This window comes from Camellia sinensis, chromosome 2 (genome assembly GCF_055761805.1).
Source record: "Camellia sinensis isolate YWXY chromosome 2, ASM5576180v1, whole genome shotgun sequence".
NCBI lineage: Eukaryota > Viridiplantae > Streptophyta > Magnoliopsida > Ericales > Theaceae > Camellia > Camellia sinensis.
In genome coordinates this window covers 226,642,006-226,664,674 of record NC_138962.1, presented here as the reverse complement: position 1 = coordinate 226,664,674, position 22,669 = coordinate 226,642,006, and the positions used below count along the sequence as shown (strand labels likewise).

Here is a 22,669-nt window from a genome sequence, read left to right as displayed (position 1 = left end):
TTATGGCTAACAAATGCTTTTAGCGCACAAGAAAAAAAATAAAAAATTAAACCCACAACACATGTTTTATTGAATTTAATGCATTTTTTTTATTATTAAAATCAATCACTATACTCTTTAATTTTTTTTATATTTATTTTCGAGACTTTTTTTTTTGGTCTCAATCCCAATAAATAATATTTCTAAGGTACTCTTTAATATTTGTCTTTTTTTAATATCATTATACTTTTTAAGTTAAATTACTAAAACTCTAAAACCATCTTCTCTCTTTCTAACAGTTGCTACCCTCATCTCTGGTAGCTACCACTATCCCTTCCTCTTTGTCATCTCCATTTCCACTCATCCTATTGTTGTCACCATCCACCCAACTATCTTAATTCCTTATCTCAGTCCTTTTTTGATCCACCACTTCTAGCTGTATGCCTTCCCCTAATCCATTTCTCTTCGTTCAAAACTGTAACCTCTTTTTATTTAAAACCTTAGCCCCTTCATTTGAAATTCTGAGAACTAATATACTCCCCTTTTCAGTCATCAACAACTGAACAATCATTTTCTATTTTACACTATATAATCGGATAATCACCACTTATTTGACCATAGAAATCAAAACAACTTGGAGGGCATTGGGAAAGGGATGAGATTGGGGCGTTGGTCCCCTACAGAGGAGGAGAAGAGTAAAGATAAGGTCTTTAATTATACAAAAATATTAGAGGTTCTGAAATTTTCTATTAAATTTTTATCGAATGTCATGAATATGAGATCTACATGGAATTAACATAGTGTGAATTTTACACGCATGTGAGACATTTGATAAAAAAATTTGTAAAATTTTTGGAACCTCTAATCAAAAGATCTTTTATTATATTTTATATAGTGTTTAGATATACTTAATTAAAAAAATAAATTATAACATTTATAATAATTAATATTATAAATATCATAATTTATCACTTTTTGCGAAACTGTATTTTAAAATGACCCCAACTAGAATTAGATCACCATGGGACAAAAAAAAAAACAGATTAGACGAGAACCGTGTTGGGATAGAGGCAAGGCATAACTTTTGTGAAAGAAACGACAATAAACAAAGCTAAAACGACGTGGCTTTTGGGTTTGGGATTTCTATACCCGTTGGAACAAACATTTCTTGGATTCCCCGAAAACCAAATCGGCACAGAAACGACTCGAATCCATTATCACCCATTTCCTTTCTCTGACTCCACAAGCCCCACCAGTCAAAAGTTAAAAAGAAAAACAAATGAAAACAAAAACAATGCAAAAAAAAAAAAAAAAAACCATCATCATCACCACCGTCATTCATCTTTTGGTGGGTTGATGGTAGTTCATCAGATGCTTTGATCAGCCAATCATCTCTCTCTGATCCCATTTGGGTTGTTATTGATTGTCTTTCTTTCCTCAAAAATAAAGATTATTATTTGTTTGTTTAATTAATCAAAAAAATAAAAAAAATACTAATAAAGCCTTTTGTTTTGCAGGTGTCATTAACTGGAACGACTTGACTTGCAAAGGGGCTCATTTTAGGGAAGAGGTGAGCAGAGATAGAGAGAGAGAGAGGGGCAGGGGAGGAGGAAGGGGCTGAGATGGGGCTCATCAGCAACAGGGTAGAGAGAAGTGAGATCAAGCCAGGAGACCACATCTACACTTACAGAGCTGTCTTCACTTACTCTCACCATGGTTAGCCTTTTAATCTCTCTCTACTTTCTTTCACTCTCTCCTTTGTATGTGTTGACCCAGTAATGATGATTTTCTTGAACTTTGCAGAAACAAGCAATGTGGGTTGTCCTTGTATATCTAGTTTCTGAGTTTTTTTTTTAATTTAAATTTTTTCCACCCTTTACTGTTTTTCTGTATCTTTTTATTTTTATTATTTTTGGGGTTGTAGTTCGATGCAGATACAATTAGGATTAGGGTTTTCTTCTCAAAGTTCTGAATTATTTTTACCATAATGTTTGATGTGGTCTACCAAAATTCAAGATTTTCTTTTTTCTTTTTAATCTTTGTTTTGTTAATCTGATGTTTGTGAGGTGTTTGTTACTTGATTTTCTCTTTGTTGGAGGAAGGATCTCTCTCTGTTGATTATCTTTGCTTGCAAGCAATTCTTGCCATGTAGATTCTTTGATTAAAGCATCCTAGTTGTTAACATATAATATACACACTATAGTGCAGTAGCTGTAAAGGGCAAACACGTTAACATATAATATACACACTATAGTGCAGTAGCTGTAAAGGGCAAACACCCACTACCACACACTTTCACTTTTATATGCTTTCGGTGCTCCATTGTCTCCTTCTCCTCCCTATAAAGAGAGAGAGAGCTCATTCTTTTGTAAATACACAAATACAATAACAGACATTGTATATATCAATCTCTCATTTCAGTCTCTCTTTTCTCTCTCTCTCTTTACCAATCTTTCATGGTATCAGAGCACAGTTATACAATTCCGGCATTCTTCAATTTTGGTGCTTAGTCCCGTACACAGTGGAACTACACCAAACAGCTCGGAATCTCCTTACGATTCCAACGGCACCAAGCCCGTCACCAGAAACACTCTCACGCGCTCTCACGCGCCGCCCTTTTGCTCGGCGCGTCTCTGCTTCCGTTGCCACGCTCACACGCGCCTTCACGCGCCTTCCACTCTGCCCTTTCGTGCGCCGCGCTTGCTACCGTGCACCCGCGTGCGCCATTCGTCTATCGTGAGCCGCGCGTGCGCCGTTTCGCTATTGTGCACCTGTGCACGCCCTTCTGCTACTATATGCCGCACGCCCTTTCTGCTACCGTGCGCCGCACGCCCTCTCTGCTAACGTGCGCCGTTGACATCATTTTCCATCCTGCTGACATCATCTCTATACAGCCCACCTTTCCTAGCTATTTTTGACCTTCCGGACTCACTGGTACACTCTGTTTTACCTAATTTTGTTCCTACAAGTCTATTCCTATCAATTTAGCCCTACTCAACTATTATTATGGATCGTCATTTCCGTTATTTTGAATGGTTCCAACTATGTTCTATGGGCCCAAGCCATGTCTTCCTTCCTCAAAGGAAAGAAGCTCTGGCGAATTATCACCGGGGACATGACCCAACCGGTGAAAGACACTGCTGAAACCACTGTTTCTCCTGCTACTCCTACATATGAAGATCGCCTTGAGGAATGGGACAATAAGAATTACCAAATCATTACCTGGTTTCGAAATACTTCTGTTACCTCTATCAGTCTTCAGTTTGGTCGCTTTCAGCTTGACTCTGTCACTACTCCTGCAAAAGACATCTGGGATTTTTTGAAAGAACGATACCAGACTACTGGTCTTACTCATCAATATCAACTTCAGAGCCAACTTCATCGGATGCGCTAAGAATCTAGTCAGTCCATCAATGACTTCCTTTCTCAAATGTACTCCGTTTGGGACCAGCTTGCTCTTTCCGAACCGACTTGGCCTCACCGAGAAGATGCTGTTTTATTTACTGCCTATCGACATCAGCAAAGGTTGGTGCACTTTCTCATGGCTCTCACTTCATCTTTTGAGCCCGTATGTGCCTCTCTTCTTCATCGCCATCCCTTGCCCACTCTGGAACAAGCTATTTCTGAGTTGCTATCAGAGGAAACTCGTCTTGGTACTCTCCAAACTCATCATGTAGATTCTGTTCTTGCCACTCCTCCGTATCGGCCATCATTCACCCAGCCGACCACTGCCTGTCTCTACTGTCAGAATCGGGGCCTTCCTTCAACACATCTCCTAGTCAATTGCCCCGTCAGAACCTGCCGATACTGCAACAAACTTAGTCCTGGTCATCTGCAACAGGATTGTTTTCGCAATCCATCCCGCTCATCCTCCAACAGCCACTCTTCTCGCGGTGGTTCTCCTCGGAGGAACTTTCATCGTTCCGGGAATCAGTCTCATTTCGGGAATCAGTCTCATCACACTGCTGCTGCTGCCGCTGAGGGTTTTTTTGAGTCTCCTGCTCCGTCAACCCCTCTCTTTTCTCCAACGGATGTCGAGGCCATGTTCAAACACCTTCTCTCCCCTTCTGGTACACCTCCTCCTACTGCTTTGTCTGTAATTCCAGGTAACTCTTCTTGGTATTTTGACTCTGCTTGTTATAATCATATGACCTCTAGTTCAACTATATTTTCTTCCATCTCTTCATCTCCTCATATTCCCTCAATTCAAACTGCTGATGGTTCTCTCATGACTATGCGTCATATTGGTACTGTTTCCACATCTTTTTTATCTTTACCTCAAGTTTATCATATCCCTGCTCTCACCTTAAACCTTATCTCTATTGGTCAATTATGTGAACTTGGTCTAACTGTCACCTTTTCTGCTACTCATTGTTTGGTGCAGGACCCTCAGACGAGGCAGACTATTGGGATTGGCCGTAAGCACGGACGTCTCTATGAGCTCATTCACCTTCATGTTCCTAACTCCCCTCAGATTGCTGCTCCTGCATCTGCTTCCTCATTATCTCCTTTTCATCTTTGGCATTGTCGCTTAGGGCATATTTCTATTAATCGCTTAAAAGTCTTTGGTTTCTAGTGGACAATTGGGTCATGTAATTCCAGATACTTTTGATTGTATACCCTGTCAACTTGCCAAACAACCTGCTTTATCATTCAATAAAAGTACTTCTGTTTCCTGTGCACCTTTTGATCTTATACATTCGGATATTTGGGGCCCCTCCCCTACTACTACTATGGGGGGATCTCGTTATTTTGTTGTTTTTATTGATGATTTTTCCCGGTTTACTTGGATTTTTCTCATGAAAACTCGGTCTGAACTCAAAACCCTTTATTATCGATTTGCCCAAATGATCCACACCCAATTTTCCAAATCCATCAAACTTTTTCGCTCTGACAATGCTATGGAATATCGGGATTCAGATTTCCTTTCTTTTCTTCAGAGTCATGGTACACTGCCTCATCGTTCCTGTGCTGGCACGTCCCAGCAAAATGGCCGTGCTGAACGGAAACATAGGCATATTCTTGACACTACTCGCGCTCTCCTTCTCTCTTCTTCCTGCCCTGAAAGCTTTTGGGGGGAAGCTGCCCTCACTGCTGTCTACACTATCAATTGTGCTCCTACCCCTGTCATCCATAATCAAACTCCCTTTGAACGTCTGCATGGCACTCCCCCTCCCTATACTAATCTTCGGGTTTTTGGCTCTGCCTGCTTTGTTCTCCTTCAATCTCATGAACACACCAAGCTTGAACCTCGTTCTCGTCTTTGTTGCTTTCTTGGGTATGGAATTGAACATAAAGGTTTTCGCTGTTGGGACCCTATCTCTAAACGTCTTCGTATCTCCCGACATGTTGTTTTTTGGGAGCACCAAATGTTTTCCTCCCTATCCTCCTTTCACTTACCTGCACTTTCCACTAATGTACTGTTTACTAATCCTTCCATAGATCTTTTCTCTGATGATTCTGATACAGGTTCCTCCTTCATTGAGACGCCCTTGCTCACTCCTGCTCCTGACCAGACTGCTCTCCCTGAAGGTCCACCTATCCCTGCACCACCTTCTTCTCCACCGGTTCTTCCTCCCACCGATCCTCCTACGGGTTGACCACACTGGGTAACTCAACCTCCTATCCACCTTCGTGATTATATTGTTGGGTCTGCTGCCTTTTCTACTTATGAACCTACCTCCTATCGTGAGGCTTGTACTAATCCTCTTTGGCAGCAAGCTATGACTGATGAACTTCAAGCCTTGGACAAAACTTATACATGGGATCTTATTGATCTTCCTCCTGGCAAAACTGCGATTGGCTGCAAATGGGTTTACAAAATCACGACTCATTCTGATGGCTCTATTGAGCGTTACAAAGCTCGTCTTGTTGCCAAGGGTTTCAACCAGGAATATGGGATTGATTATGAGGAAACCTTCTCCCCTGTTGCTCAGCTTACCTCTGTTCGCAGTTTACTGGCTGTTGCTGCTGCTCGCCACTGGGAGCTCTTTCAAATGGATGTCAAATATGCTTTCCTCAATGGTAATCTTCTTGAGGAGGTCTACATGCAACCTCCACCTGGGTCTACTTTTCCCCCTCATAAGGTTTGCAAACTACAGCGTGCCCTCTATGGCCTCAAGCAAGCACCCCGCGCTTGGTTTGCTAAGTTCAGTTCTACCATTCATGACTTCGGGTTCACCTCTAGCTCCTATGACTCTGCTCTTTTTATACGGACTACTCCTCATAGTACCACTCCTCCTTCTGTATGTGGATGATATGATTATCACTGGTAATGATGCAGCTGGTATTCTCCACCTCAAACGTTTTCTCTACCGTCAGTTTGAGATGAAAGACCTTGGTACTCTTGACATTGCCTATGCTGTTCACATTGTTAGTCAGTACATGTCGGCTCCTCGCACTCCCCACTATACTGCTCTACTCCACATCCTTCGATACCTCAAAGGCACTCTGTTCCATGGTCTTCACTACTCTGCTTCCTCCTCTCTTGAACTGCGTGCCTTTTCTGATGCTGATTGGGCTGGGGATCCTACGGATCGACGCTCCACCACGGGATTCTGTTTCTTCTTAGGGGATTCTCTTTTTACTTGGCGTAGCAAGAAACAATCCCTCACTGCCCGTTCTAGCACCGAAGCTGAATACCGAGCTCTTGCTGATACTACTCAGGAACTTCTCTGGCTTCGCTGGCTCCTCACTGATATGGGTGTTTCCTCTTCTGGCGCTACCTCTCTTTATTGTGACAATCAGAGTGCCATTCAGATTGCTCACAATGATGTTTTTCACGATCGCACCAAGCATATTGAGATTGATTGTCATTTCATTTGACAGCATGTTACACGTGGTACTGTTCATCTTCTCCCTATTGCTTCTGTCGATCAACCTGCTGATATTTCCACCAAGGCTCATCCTCCTGGGCGCTTCCGTGATCTTGTTTCCAAACTCAACTTGGTCGATGCCTACCCTCCTTGAGTTTGCGGGGGGCTGTTAACATATAATATACACACTATAGTGCAGTAGTTGTAAAGGGCAAACACGTTAACATATAATATACACACTATAGTGCAGTAGCTGTAAAGGGCAAACACCCACTACCACACACTTTCACTTTTATATGCTTTCGGTGCTCCATTGTCTCCTTCTCCTCTCTATAAAGAGAGAGAGCTCATTCTTTTGTAAATACACAAATACAATAACAGACATTGTATATATCAATCTCTCATTTCAGTCTCTCTCTTTTCTCTCTCTCTCTTTACCAATCTTTCACTAGTATCCGAGGAATAACAACTTGGTAATGTGGCAATTGTCACAATTGAGAGGTTTTAAGGTCTTTCTAATCTTTGAAATGCTTTTGTAAATTTCGTCAGTAAGGAATTCTGCCATTTGCGGTGGGTTTGAAGGGATTACTTTAAATTTTTGGTGAGCTAATTTGCTGAAAAAATTGCTGGAAAAGGAAAGAAACTAATATTTGAATTAAAATACCAATGAATTGGAACTTAGATTATTCAACCTTGATTTGATTGCGCTTAATTCTACTTGATGTTTGTAAGTTCTGTTTTTACTAGCAAAGTCAATGGGAGTATGGAACACAAAATTCCCTTTTTTTTTTGGAAACCATATGGAAGTTTAGTTTTAAATGTTTATTTCCTATGTTGAAACAAGACTCTATTTAAGTTAAAAATGTAGAACTTTTATATGCCAGTAATGGATGATGTCTTGGGTTTCGTGTCCTTATCCTACAACTGAATGAAGAACTTTTATTGAGTGCATTCATTCATATGATAAAATGATCCTTGTTATAGTTTATGGCCTCTCTGAAGATGTATGTTTCCGGTAGAAATAGGTACATAGGACAGCAAGGAGCGTCTTTCAGTGGTTAGAGAAAATGGTACAAAAACAACATTGCATCGGTTCATTTTTTGTCCACTCTCATGGGTTTCTTTGGGTCTTTCATTCTCCGACTCTCTGAGTTCACATAAAGGTCATAGGACAACTAATGGGAGAATAATGGTCTGATTTGCATCCTATCTTTTGGGTTGTTAGTAATGGGATTAATAGTGGCTGCTTCTTAACCTGCAATCCTGTTCATTGGCCATGAAATCATTACAACTGAAGCCCGTGTGTGCCAATAATTGGTTCACTACAAATGTAGAGAAGCATGTTGATCAATGTTTGATACCTATTTTTAATTTCATTTGGTTGGTCTACTTGTGGCAAATTGGCACATCAATGTTGTCATTTCTTTCTTTTTCATACTGGAACATGAATAGTAACCTATTTTACTGTAGAAATAGGCCCATGGAAGAATCATTTCAGGAAAAATTTCAAAATGTCTGTAGGAATTGATTATGTTTTCTAGGTTTGGAGAACTTCACATCAAACATTTTGTACTCTATTTTGACAAGGCTTGCAGCTATTGCAATGATTCCCTGTCATGTTATAATCAATTCATCATAAACCAAACCAAACCAAACCAAACCAAGCCTTAAGTCCCATCAAATGGGATCGGTTACATGCTAGGAAGTATGGATATGGGATACGGGATACGGGATACGGGATATGGGTACGACATGATATGGATACGGCGATACGACAAAATTTAAAAAATTAGGATACGGGTACGACGGGGATATGTTCATAAAAAATATTATTTTTACAATTTTTAGTAATTTAGCATGCATAAAAATAAAACTTAGTTTATTTGATTTTTCAGGTGGTTTGGCCTAAAAAAGACAATGTATTTTTTTGAACTACATTATGTGGGTTTTTTTTTAGCAGAATTGAAATCCTTAAATATGTATGAACAAATAAAGTGACATATATTTGTTTTAATTATATTTTTGATATTTTTTGCACAAAAAAAAAAAAAATGTAACAATTTATTTAGCCAAATAGGTTTAACTTTTTTCATTTCTAAACATATTTACAACTTATTTTAATTCTCTTAAACTAATAATTTAAAATTTTACAAGTATAAAAGCTAACATATAAATGATATCAAATGGGGCCAATGTGAAAACCATGAAATTTCATTACTTTCAGAATTTGTAAATTTTGCTTGAGAAATTGAGAAAAAATTTCCCCTATAATCTCAAATTTAATATTGATTTCATTTTATAGATCTTAAAGAGTATATTTAAAAAAATACATAAAATGTGTATTATAAAAATAGGAGATCGAAAAGGAGAGTAAGACGATAGAGGAAGAGGGAGAGATCGAGTGAGAGCGAGAGCAAGAGGGAGAGAGAGAGAGTGAGTGAGATCGAGTGAGATTTGTCCAGAGAGATTGAGTGAGAGGGAGAGAGAGAGGGAGCGAACGGGAGAGAGAGAGAGACGAACCTGATCAACTCCTCCTCCTTCTCCTCCTCCTCTTCCTTGCTGTTGTTTGCGAACCTAGGGCTTGGTTGGTTGATAGAGACTCCTCCTCCTCCTCCTTTGGTGTTGCTGTTTGCGAACCTAGGGTTTAGTTCGTTGATTTTTTTGTTTTATTTTACATTATTTTGTTATTTTACTGTTTGACTCCCATTATAAGTTTTTAAAATTATTTTTTCGCCTCGCCGCATCCCGAAGGTATCTTGAGTGTATCCTTGAAGTATCCTCGCATATCCCAAACGTATCCGAAATTCAAAAAATTAAAAAAAAAAATAGGATACTTCTTTGCCGTATTTGATACGTATCCCGCCGTATTTGATACGTATCCCACCGTATCAGACACATATCCGTATCCGATACGTATATGACACGCGTACAGGGGCCATATCGGAGTATTCGTGTTTTATAGGTTACATGAATCCTTCTTCTCCACTCGACTCTATCCACGGCTGTTTCGTTAGTCAAATTAAGAAGATTCATATCTCTATTTACTGCACTAGTGTACATCAATCTAGGTCTACCCCTTTCTCTAACACTATCATCTACCGTCACTGTATCGCATCTCTTCAGTACTGCCTTTGTTAGTCTCCGTTGTATATGACCAAACCATCTCAATCTGTTCTCTCTTAACTTATTTTCTATCGGTGCTACTCATACCCATTCTCGAATATATTCATTCCTAACTCTGTATTTTCTAGTGTTGCCACACATCCACCTTAGTATCCTCATCGCAACAACACTCATCTTATCTACATATTGTTTCTTAGTTGCCCAACATTCTGTCCCATACAACATCGTTGGTCTAATAGCCGTTCTATAGAATTTCCCTTTAGTCTAATGGGTATTTGTTTATCGCACAGTACTCTAGATGCACTCCTCCACTTAAACCACCTGACCTTAATTTTGTGGACCACATCCACTCTAATCTCCAGTTGTTGTGATAATCAATCCTAAATAACGAAAATATTCATTCTTAGGTAGTTCTTGGTTCTCAATCTTCACTTCTCTTCTGCTTCCATTGTGGTTGTTACTAAAATTACACTCCATATACTCTGTCTTAGTTCTGCTTATCCTAAATCCTTTAAATTCAAATATTTTTCTCCAAATCTCCAACTTAGTGTTAACTCATTCTCTAGTCTCATTCAATAACACGATATTATCTGCAAAAAGCATATACCATAGCACATCATCCTAAATGTTGCACATCAACTCATCCATAACTAAAGCAAAAAGATAAGGATTTACGGTTGATCCTTGGTGTAATTCTCTAGTAATTAGAAATTCACTCGTCTTTTCAGCAAGTGATCTAATAGTGGTCACCGCACCGTCATACACATCCCTAATCACATCAATGTAACCTTTTGTCATCCTTTTCTTTTCTAACACTCACCAGATGATATCCTGAGACACTCTATCATATGCTTTCTCAAGATCGATAAAAATCATATGAATGTTTCTTTTCTTTTCTTTTCTTTATACTTTTCTATTACTCTCCTCAAAAGATAGATCGCTTCCATTGTTAACTTACCAGGTATAAATCCAAATTGATTCTCTGACACCTCTGTTATATCTCGCAATCGACGTTCCATCACTCTCTTCCACACTTTCATTGTGTGACACATTAACTTGATTCTTCTATAGTTGCAATTCTGGACGTCTCCTTTATTCTTATATATTGACACTAAAACACTTTTTCTCCATTTCTCTGGCATTTTTCTAGTCAACAAAATATTGTTAAATAACCTAATCAACCAAACAACTCCTTTCTTACCCAAACATTTTCACGTTTCAATAGATATATTATCGGGTCCTAAAGCCTTATTCAATTTTATCTTCTTAAGTGCAAACTCCACTTCAAAGTCCATAATCCTACGATAGAACCTATAGTCCTGGTTTTTCTTATTACTGCCTACTTCCTCCCCTTTTGACCTACCGCCATGTTCCTCATTTAACTTCTCAAAATAGTTTTTCCATCTCTCCTTAGGCCTCGTTTGGGAACATGCTAATTTAGTAACTTTTTGGCTATTTGGCTAAAAAAGTAGGTAAAAAAAACTTATATGTTTGGGATGACTTTTTGGCTAATTACGAAAAGATTTGCAAAAAGTAGAGAGAAAAGAGAATCTTTGACTTTTTTGTATGAGTTGTTGGCTTTTTGGCTAAAAGGGTAACTTTTTGGCTTTTTGGCTAAAAAGGTAAGTCCCCAAACGGGGCCTTAATCTCTTCATTCTTCACCAACACCTTAGAGTCCTCACCCTTGATGCACTTAACCTGATTAAAATCTCTTGCTTTCCTCTCTTATCTTAGCAAGTTTGTATATCCTTTTCTTTCCCTCCTTACTATCTAGTCTAGTGTATAGGTCATCATAGGCTTTCAACTTAATCTCCCTCACTACTTTTTTGACCTCCTTATTGGCCAATTTGTAGCGCCTAAGATTTTCCTTAGTTCTATCATTCTGCCACTTTTGAAAGCTCTCTTTTTGTCATTATTACCGCTTGGACTTCCTCCTTCCATTACCAAGTTTCCCTAAAGTTTGGTCCCTTTTCTTTCGACTCTCCAAGAACTTCCCTTGAGATTCTCTTCATAGAATTAGCCATTGAGTTCCACATAGTGTTGGCATTATCTTCCAAGTCTCAAGTACCTTATTTATTCATTCTATTCTTAAATGTGTCTAGTTTATTCTCTTTTAGGTCCCACCATCTAGTGCTGCGACGCCCACTATCTTTCCGAACTTCATATTGCCCTTTAAAGCATAAGTCTAGTACCAAAATTCTATGTTGAGACGTCAAGCTCTCTCCAAGAATCACTTTACAGTCGCTGCATTTTAAACGGTCCCCTTTTCTTACTAGAAAGTAATCTATTTGGCTCCTAATTGACCCACTTTTGAAGGTTATCAAATGCTCCTCTCTCTTCTTATACATAGTATTAGCCAACGCAAAATCTAAAATACTCTCTCCAGTCTCATTTCTATCACCAAAACTATACCCACCATGTACCCTCTCATAACCTAGTTTATTTACTCTTATATGGCCATTGAAATCACCACCTATAATTAGGTTCTCTCTTACGGGTATCTCCTGTAATACCTCACCCATTTGGTCCTAAAACACTCTCTTAGTATGATCATCTAATCTTGCTTGGAGGGCGTATGCACTAATAACGTTCACTATATTCTCTTCAATAACTAGTTTAACTAATATAATTCTATCACCTTTCCTAATGACCGTAACTACATTTTCTACAAGACCCTTGACAACTATTATTCCTATCCCATTCCTGTGTCTATCCTTGCCACTATAATATAGCTTAAAACCAGTATCCTCTATTTCCTAAGTTTTCTCACCCGTCCACTTAGTTTATTGTATGCAAGAGATACTAACTCTCCTCCTAATCATAACATCTACCAAATTCCATAATCTTACTAGTTCAAGTTCCTATATTCCATGTGGCTAGGACTGCAAATGAACAGAGCCGTTCACGAACAGGCTCGAGCTCGTTCAAACTCGGTTCATTAATTTTTTTTTTGCTTTCGAGCTCGAGCTCGAGTTCGAGCTTGAGCTCGTTAAATTTTTAATAAACAAGCCCAAACATTCTAAAGCTCGGCTCGTAAGCTGGCTCGTTTAATATTTATTATTTATATATTAAATAATATAAAAATATGTATAAAAAATAAGAGAAATATGCTATTTATATATTTAAAAAATATAAATGTAAATAATAGTTAACTATAGATAGTACATTTATATAATAGTGGTAGTGGATATTATTATTTTATTAAAATATGGACTTTTTTTTAAGTATGTTTATATATATTGTATATATAATTGTATAATCAAAGCTTTAATTGTAACTTTAGTCTCACATGCAAGTATGAATTTATAATTTTTTTAGCTCGTTAAGGCTCGTGAACAAGCTCGAGCTCGAGTCGAGCCTAAGCCAACTCGGCTTGAGCTCGGTTCATTAATATTTTATTCAGCTCGAGCTCGTTAAAATCTTAATAAACAAGCCCAAACATACTAAAGCTCGGCTCGGCTCGGCTCGGCTCGGCTCATTTGCAGCCCTACATGTGGCTATCCTAAACCTATAATCTTGAACTAGCTTCTTTATCCGCTCTCGTCTAGAAAAACGTGAAAACCTTTACCCATTTTTCACTGGACCCAGGCGTCAATGTGGCGCCCCTTGCTCACTTTTCAAAACATCCAGAGGCAAGCGCAACGCGGTTATTTAAGGGGAAGAACCTAGTATTTAATCAATTCATCATATTCGTTGAATTTTGTACTTGCATATAAGATTCAGCTAAGCTAGAAGATTTTGTGAGTATAATTTCATCAATCTCTGAGGCACTATCATGCGCCTTTGCATCGTATGTGGAAGTTTTATTAACTTGTTTTGTTGAGTTGTTCGTTCCCCTTGGGTTCACATCCTGAAGCGAATGTATTCCAACTTCCAACTTTTTATCACAATGCTCTAAGCTTATGAACATTATCAAGTGAGTATGTTTTGCTTAGATTTACGGTTCCTCCAAGCCCAGTGCGCGTGCACAAAAAAAATTGATTTATGCTAAATTGTAATAGTTGGAACACTTACACATAACACATATTTAGGATCTTGAAAATAGATGTTAGAATTGCTGAGAAAATGAAAACCTTTCTGTCATCATTGTATTGTAATTACTGAAATGTCAATGACTAAAATCAAATGGGTTGAAGGTCTAGTAGAAATTTACCTCAAGCTTTGTTCGTAGCCTGTTTCTCATCATAACGTGTCTTTGTATTACCAAAACAAAATTGTGCCTTTAGGATCTTAAGGTTACATAATCATGATCTTTCAAGCTGTCTTGCATATCCCATTCTAGATCTGAAAGTTAGAAGATGGATTGAATGGGTGAAGTGGAACAACTTATTGTGCTACCTATGGGTCAGGCACATTTGGATAGACTCCCCCCATGGATCTAGATAAACCTCTTCACTCTGGCCTTATTTCATGAGGAACTCATTGTCGATGCACATTTTGTTCCATGCTTTCTTCTGTGCTACTTTTTATATATGGATATGGATAGTTGGGAAGGAAGCACCGTACTGCACAGGGGTGTGATGAGCTGGCGCATAACAGACTTTGGAGTTTGTTACAGTCTAAGAGCAACTATTATGATATATCCAAAAAGAAAGAACTTCTATTAAATTTTTATGATGTTATGAAAATTAACATGATTGATGATTAATCATGTCCAACTATAAAGAGTTTTTCATGCACTATAGTCTGTTTCCCTCACTTAATAGGTTTCGGGCCCCTTTGTGAAAACAAATTGCTCAGGTTGCATTTTAATTAATGTTTATTATATTTAATGTTACATCTGAATTTTCGATGTTGTGGCTCCATTATCCATCAATAATTAAATCTGCCTGCGGTGTTTTAATTATAGTTTGTAATCATTGTTTCTCTACAGGTTTTATTAGACTTCTAGTCTATTTGATTGCTGTGACAGTTAATTTCTTGTTTTTCTTGGCAGAGCAAGTCTTTTTTTTTCATTACTTGCATGAGAGTAGTGTTGTAATGGTTGGTTCCTTGTGTTTTAGCAGTGATACATGGTCACATGGTTTAAGCTTTATGAAAAAGTGCTTACCTAATAAAAAAAACTGTACAGCTGCTAACGAGGTTCTCATTTTCTTTTCCATTTTGCATTACATGATTTGCACGAGCAAGATGGCATCTCAATAGCCTATTTCATGTCCTCCCTTTCTATTTTGAATTGTCAAATGATACAGGTATCTTTGTTGGGGGAAGCAAAGTGGTTCATTTTACACCCCGTAACGCAAATTCAAGCACTGAGGCCTCTTCTAACTCCTACGAGGAAATATACAACCTCCCGTCATCCTGTCCCACTTTTCCCGACTGTGGATTTAGGCAACCCGAAAGTGGGGTAGTACTGACCTGCCTGGATTGCTTCCTTAAAAACGGTTCTCTTTACTGCTTTGAATATGGAGTCACCCCATCAGTTTTCCTCGCCAAAGTACGTGGCGGCACTTGCACCACTGCACCATCTGATCCACCCGAGACAGTCATCCACCGAGCAATGTACCTACTTCAAAACGGATTTGGAAATTACGATGTTTTTCAGAACAACTGTGAGGATTTTGCGATGTACTGTAAAACGGGCGTTTTGATAGTTGACACAGCGGGGGTTGGAAGAAGCGGGCAAGCCTCTTCTGTCATCGGCGCTCCTTTGGCTGCACTTATTTCTTCCCCGCTGAAGTTGCTAATGCCAAGCCCCATTGGTGTGGCTACAGTAACAGCTGGTATGTATTGCATGAGTAGGTATGCAACCGATATTGGTGTTCGTTCTGATGTTATCAAGGTAGCGGTGGAGGACCTGGCTGTGAACCTTGGTTGGGGGCCTGGTGGTGAGGAAGAAGTAGTGGATGATGGTGTTTCTGAGCAACAGATTGCTAGGTGATGTGAATTACATCGGTTTTAATATTGAAACCGTGTACATAGCCTAGCCCTTAGCATCAATAATAAGTATGTATTGACATTAGTAAACTGCATATCCATTTGGTAATTTGTGCGTATGACGGTTGTGTGTAGAAAGTTAGTTCATGGACGTTGACAACAGTATTTGCTTGATTGTGAATAAATGAAGTTCTTGGCATTCATGATTTGTTATGGGAAGTTACTATTAAATTTCATTTCTTATATTTCTTATGGTGTTTTTCATTGATCATGAAAAACTTTAGATTCATTTTCTTCTTATTTTAGTATTAACTTACTAAAATTATTACACGGGAATTTGGGTTTGCGCTTGTTGTCAGTCACCTTCTCCATCCCTTGGGACCAACAAATGTGAGTACAAGAATATTCACCTGTTATCCATTGACTACACCTTTCGGCTTGATCTTAGGCCCCAACTCACCTTGCATGTACAAATCTTGTGCAGGAAGCCTTGGGGGTTTAGGGCATTAGATTCTCAACAATGTTTGTGTTACTCAGGCCAATATTCACTGCTTGCATGGGTGCTTCCCTCTGAGGTGGAACACATCCCTATCGATTTGTTTATTACATCCCACATCTTCGGCAGATTGCTTAGCCCTGTTCATCTTCGGCGTAAGAGTGCTCAGCAGTGAGCTATTTAGGCACTTGGGACTTGCTCGATAAACATACGAATTAACTAAACCTTCTCATAGGCATATGAGGATCGAAAGTTGGGTTGCAGAACCTCATTCTAGGAATGATCCAGAAGCTTATAGTACTATCAATTAGGAGTACTAGATTGAGCCAAAAAGATTGAGCCTATATACCCACCACCATAAAAAGGGATAGTGCACAAGGCTATTATCACTGCAGGGCCTAGGAACGGTCACAGATACACACCACCATGTTTAGATGAATCCTTAGAGTAATCAAGTTTTGCGGGCCATTTTTGGGCTTGTAGAATGACAAATAAGATTGACAATGTTTAAAACATAAATTGGGGCTAGGGAAATATAAGGTTGTATTTGGTAAAGCTTTCCAATCACAATTCCAGCTCCTCACGTGAACAAAGCGTTTGGATGGGGTTTTCAAAAATTAATTCTACCACGCATTTCAAAACACATTTTTGTTTCACGTTTGGCAGAGCTCCTTCCAAAACAAACTTCCAAGCCAAAACTCTCACATTTTCATACAGTTTTTGAACTTTTTGAGTCTACCCGGTTGTCCTCCCGGACATCCTCCTAGATGTCCGGCCAGTTGACCGCTACAGTGATTTTTGTGTGTGTGTGTGTGTGTGTGTGTGTGTGTGTGGCAATTGCCAACAGAAAGCAAAGAAGAGAAGACATCCGGAAAGAAATTAGTAACCTTTTCATAAATTATGAAGATGGTGAGGTTGTTGGTTATTCACCCTCTGATATAAAAGTTGGTGGTTGAACAGATGATATAAATGACGAAGTATATGAAGGATGCATTTCCCACGGAGTTGATGAAAATCAACAAATAAAAAAATTCGAATAAAATTGAATTGTGCGGTAAACTGCATAGATGTTAACAAAATGATATTCTAATTTTGTTTTTGACTCCCACATAGATAATACTTGATAAATTTTTTGGTCACTTATTTGAAATTAACAATACAATAAATAGCAAATAATTTGTGACAGTAATTATTAAAAATATAAAAATATTTTAATTGAAAAATATTAAAAAAAATTCTAACCAAATATACAATCAAAAGTTATTTTAAATTAGTAATTGAATATTTATTTTGAAAAAAAATTATTTCTTTTGTAATATTTTCAATTAAAAAAATTGATTAATGTTATTTTCTGTTAATAATTAATTTTTTTGATTGAATTTAAAAAAGAGTTTGTTTATGAGTGTTGATTAGAATTTTCAATAGAGTTTTGAGTAGGATGTTTGGTTATGAGTTATACCAATTTGAATTAAGTTTTGAAAACTCTTTCCAAAACTCATAACTAAATAAATTTTCTTATTTCACATGTCACATCAACATTAAAAACTCAATTCAAAACTCTTTTCAAAACTCATAGTGAAACAAATTTTTTACATTAAAATCATAATTCCAAAACTTACAAACTCAAAATATAACTCTATTCTTAAATTATATTTAAAAAACTCTACTAAACTCGACCTAAGATTTTAACTTGTACCTATTTATCTTTGGAGGTAGAAGGAAGATCTTGTGTGGTCATGCTACACTCACACTTCATTTTCTGATTCTGGATAGATCTTATTTATTTATTTATTTTGGGCTAAGCTCCATGTCATTGGAGATGCTCAATTTATGAATCCCTTGACCAATGAATGAATTCCACGTGTATAGCCCCACAACTGAGTCTTAGTTAGTGATAACCACACTCAATTCATTTTCTGATTTTGGCTTAGTTTTTGTTTTGTTGTTTTTTGGTTAAGCTCCTTGTCATGGGATATGGTCAATTTAAGAGTCCCTCGACCAATGAATGAATTCCATGCAAGTTGCAACTGAGTGGTGATAACATAATTTATTCAGGATCATGAATTAATGACGCTTAATGATGGAACACATTGTAATGTAGATTGCATTTGCATGGTGGAGAAAACACACACTAAAAGTTGGTGCACTGTGTTGTCATGCAAGTTTTTACTGTATGGTGTACACTTCACAGTTTATCAGTGACCAAACATGTTGGGGAAAATCAATAATTTTTCACAAGTAAATTAATCAATGCGAATAAATACTAATGCGAAAAAATTAAATCAAAAGCAACACAAGAATTTTTACGTGATTCCCTAAATGTGAGGTACGTCTACGGGATCGAAATCCGATTCTACTATCAATTAAAAAGTTTCGAAACGATTACAAACAAGACACGAATGGTCTCACAAAACACCCCTAGGTGAATTTCAAATAACACTACAAGAAAAAACACTTTTGGCGACTAAATTTTTAGTCGCCAAAAGTCCTCTTTTAGTCGCCAAAGTAAGAATTTTCACTTTTCCCGACTAAATATTTTAGTCGCCACTGTGGTCGCCAATACCTTTGGCGACTAAAGATTAGTTAGTCGGCAATATACAGGTCTTCAGCGACTAAAGTTTTAGTCGCCAATAGTCGATTCCATTTGTGAAATTATACATTTAGCGACTAAAGTTTTAGTCGCCAATAGTGTTTTTTTTTATTATTTATACAATTGGCGACTAAAGTTTTCGTTGACAATTGTCACTCTTTTTGGCGACCACAGTATTTTGTCGCCAAAAGCATTTTTCAAAAAAAAAAAAAAAATACCCACTGTGCCTTAGCATCTCCCAGGCTTTGAACTTGCGACCTCCAACTCCAAACCTTAACAACACACGCCACCCCACTATGCCACTCAACCATCACATGAATATAATTGCAACTTATATTATTTATATATTACTTTCACCAGTATTAATACAACAGAATATATATAAATATAATTATATATATTCAAATATAATTTATGTAAAAAATAAATTATTTATTAAAAAAAAATTTATCTCACTTTTGGCGACTAAATCCATTATTTAGTCGCCAATTCTACAATTTTAGGCTACTAATTAATTTTGCAGTCGCTAAAAAAAAATGCTGCGCCTAAAAACACACATTTTGGCGACTAAACTTGTTTTTAGTCGCCAAAAACGTCCCCTTTTGGCTACTAAACTGAATTTTAGTCGCCAATACTCAGTTTTTAGCTACTAATTTTTTTTGTAGCCAAAAAACTTCACTTTCAGCGACTAATCTCGTTTTAGTCGTCAAAACACCTACAATCGGCGACCAATCTGCTTTTTAGTCGCCAAAACCAGCACCTTTGGCTACTAAATTGTTTTAGTCGGCAAAAACCATCACTTTTGGCGACGAAAATTGTGTTAGTCGCTGAAACCCATATAATAGGCGACCAAACTGATTTTTAGTCGCCAATACATATACATTTGGCTACTAAATGGTTTTAGTCGCCAAAAGGCTTCATTTTTGGCGACTAAAATGGATTTAGTCGCCATTTGTGCAACTTTTAGCGACGAAATTCATTTTTTTAGTCGCCGTTGGTGCTTTTTGTTGTAGTGTAATCACAAATAAATAAGAGAAAAGACCTTACCAAATAGATGAACCAAAAACTTTAAACCAAAGTTGTAAAAGATCCAAAATATCAAAATATTCACCAACTTAATTCCACACAAAACCAGTGCACCAACTTGAATGTACACCCACAAATCAATGCACTCAAGTATCAATGTTGCTGCCGCTTTACTCCACTTCAGGGAACAACAAATTAATTAGGGCAGCCGCTGTGCATTGTTCCTCAAAAAAAAAAAAAAAACAAAGCCATACACACATATATATATATATATATGTGGTTGACTTGTGGGCTTTTTTATCAAACCTTAGTTGTAATCAAATTGGATTGGATCTATACAAATTAGATATAACATATTAAAATATATTATACCTAAACCAAACCAAATTAAAATTCTTTAACAAACCAATTGGGTTCCACACTCCAATAAGGATGTCTACCGCAACAATTCTCCCCATTCTGACTTAGGTAGAGACATCAACCATACCCGTCAAAGTTCGACACTTTAAATGTTTGTCTCTCGTCAAAGTCTTAGTCAACATATCCGAAATATTATCATCTGTGTGAACCTTTTCGAGTTGCAACAATTTCGAATCTAACACATCATGAATCCAATGGTATCTCACATCAATGTGTTTCGATCTCGAATGAAAAGTAGAATTTTTACTCAAATGAATAGCACTTTGACTATCACAATAAAACACATACTTTTCTTGCTTCAAACCCAACTCTTGCAAAAATTTCTTCAACCATAACTCTTCATTACAAGCTTCTGTAATGGCAATAAATTCAACTTCAGTAGTTGAGAGAGCAACACATTTTTGTAATTTAGATTTCCATGCCACAGCTCCCCCTGCAAATGTCATCAAATACCCCGAAGTAGGTTTCCTAGAATCAACATCACCGGCCATGTCAGAATCTGTGAACCCATCAAGTATCGGCTTACCATCCCCAAAACACAAACACACCTTTGAAGTTCCTCGAAGATATCTTAGAATCCATTTTACCACTGCCCAATATTCTTTACCCGAATTAGAAAGAAACCGACTCACCACACCAACGACGTGAGTAATATCCGGCCTTGTACAAACCATGGTGTATATCAAAGAACCAACTGCTGAAGCATAATGAATTTTTCTCTTTGCGATCACGAACAATTTTCATACCAAGTATTTGCTTTGCCAGTCCCAAATCTTTCATAGCAAAAGACTTGCTCAACTCCAACTTCAACCTGTTAATCATGGTAGAATCTTGACCCACAATTAACATGTCATCAACATAAAGCAAAAGAATAATAAATTTGCCATCCGAAAATTTTTTCACAAACACACAATGGTCCGAAGTGGTTTTAGAAAAACCATTATTCATCATGAAAGTATCAAATTTTTTATACCATTACCGCGGGACTTGCTTGAGACCATACAAACTTTTCTTCAATTTGCAAACAAATTTCTCTTTCCCTTTTTTTACAAAACCTTCCAATTGCTCTATGTAAATTTCTTCTTCAAGATCACCATGAAGAAATGTGGTCTTCACATCAAGTTGCTCAACTTCAAGGTTCATACTTGCAGCCATGCCAAGTACAACCCGAATAGAAGACATTTTCATAACCGGCGAAAAAATCTCATCAAAGTCAATACCTTTCTTTTGCCCAAAGCCTTTCACAACAAGACGTGCATTGTACCTCAGATTCTTGCCATCATTCTTCAATTTGAAAACCCATTTATTTTTCAGAATTTTCCTCCCCTTAGGTAACTTCACTAAATCATAAGTGTGATTTTCAAGTAAGGAATTCATCTTCTCTTCCATTGCCTTTTTCCAATCATCTTTCTTTGCATGCTCAATTGCTTCTTGGTAGCTCTCAGGCTCCCCTTGATCGGAAATCAACACAAACTCATTGGGAGGATACTTTCTTGAAGGTTTCCGGTTCCTTGTAGATTTCCTCAACTCAAGTTGTAGTGGTGGTCCTTGAGTTGGATGCTCTTCCTCAATTTTGGGCTCAACTTCATTAGGATTAGAACCATCATCCACATCTCCAATAGGTGGCTGCACATCTCTCTCATTTTCATCATCAACTGAAGATAAAGGAGATGGATCCATGTCAATGAGATCACTTTTGCCAAAGTCTTCAATTTTTTGGTCTTCAAGAAACACAACATCACGGTTTCGAATAACTTTCTTGTCGACCGGATCCCGCATTCTATAACCAAACTCATCACGCCCATAGCCAAGAAAAATGCATTGTCTCGACTTGCTATCAAGCTTGGACCTCTCATCCTTTGAAATGTGAACAAAAGCTCGATAACCAAATACTGTCAAGTGCTCATAAGATACATCTTTACCGGTCCAAACTCTTTCTAGAACATCACCATTCAAAGGATAGGAAGGAGACAAATTGATCATGTCAACCGCTGTCATCATTGCCTCACCCCAAAAGGATATTGGCAATTTAGCTTGTGAAAGCAAACACCTTGTTCTTTCCACAATGGTGCGGTTCATCCTCTTGGCAACGCCATTTTGTTGACGAGTCTTCTTAACTGTCTTTTGGTGCCGAATACCTTGGCTGCGACAATACTCATCAAATGACCCAATGTATTCACCACCATTGTTTGATCGGATGCACTTCAATTTTTGCCATGTTTCTCTTTCAACCATGGCCTGAAAATGCTTAAATACTTTTAGAACTTGATCTTTAGTTTTTAGTAGAAAAGCCCAAACTTTTCTTGAATAATCATCAATGAAAGTAACAAAATAAAGTGCACC

At 37.7% G+C, this 22,669-nt stretch overlaps 1 protein-coding gene across 1 annotated transcript; it reads left to right on the top strand.

Moving 5' to 3' along the window:
* Positions 1 to 1,003: 1,003 nt before the first annotated feature.
* On the top strand, positions 1,004 to 16,002 carry LOC114272793 (NC domain-containing protein-like protein). The gene is made up of 3 exons (XM_082917199.1): positions 1,004 to 1,391; positions 1,497 to 1,695; positions 15,110 to 16,002. The coding sequence occupies exons 2-3, from the start codon at positions 1,602 to 1,604 to the stop codon at positions 15,796 to 15,798; spliced, it is 783 nt and encodes a 260-aa protein (XP_082773325.1). The 5' UTR covers positions 1,004 to 1,391; positions 1,497 to 1,601; the 3' UTR covers positions 15,799 to 16,002.
* Positions 16,003 to 22,669: the final 6,667 nt, after the last annotated feature.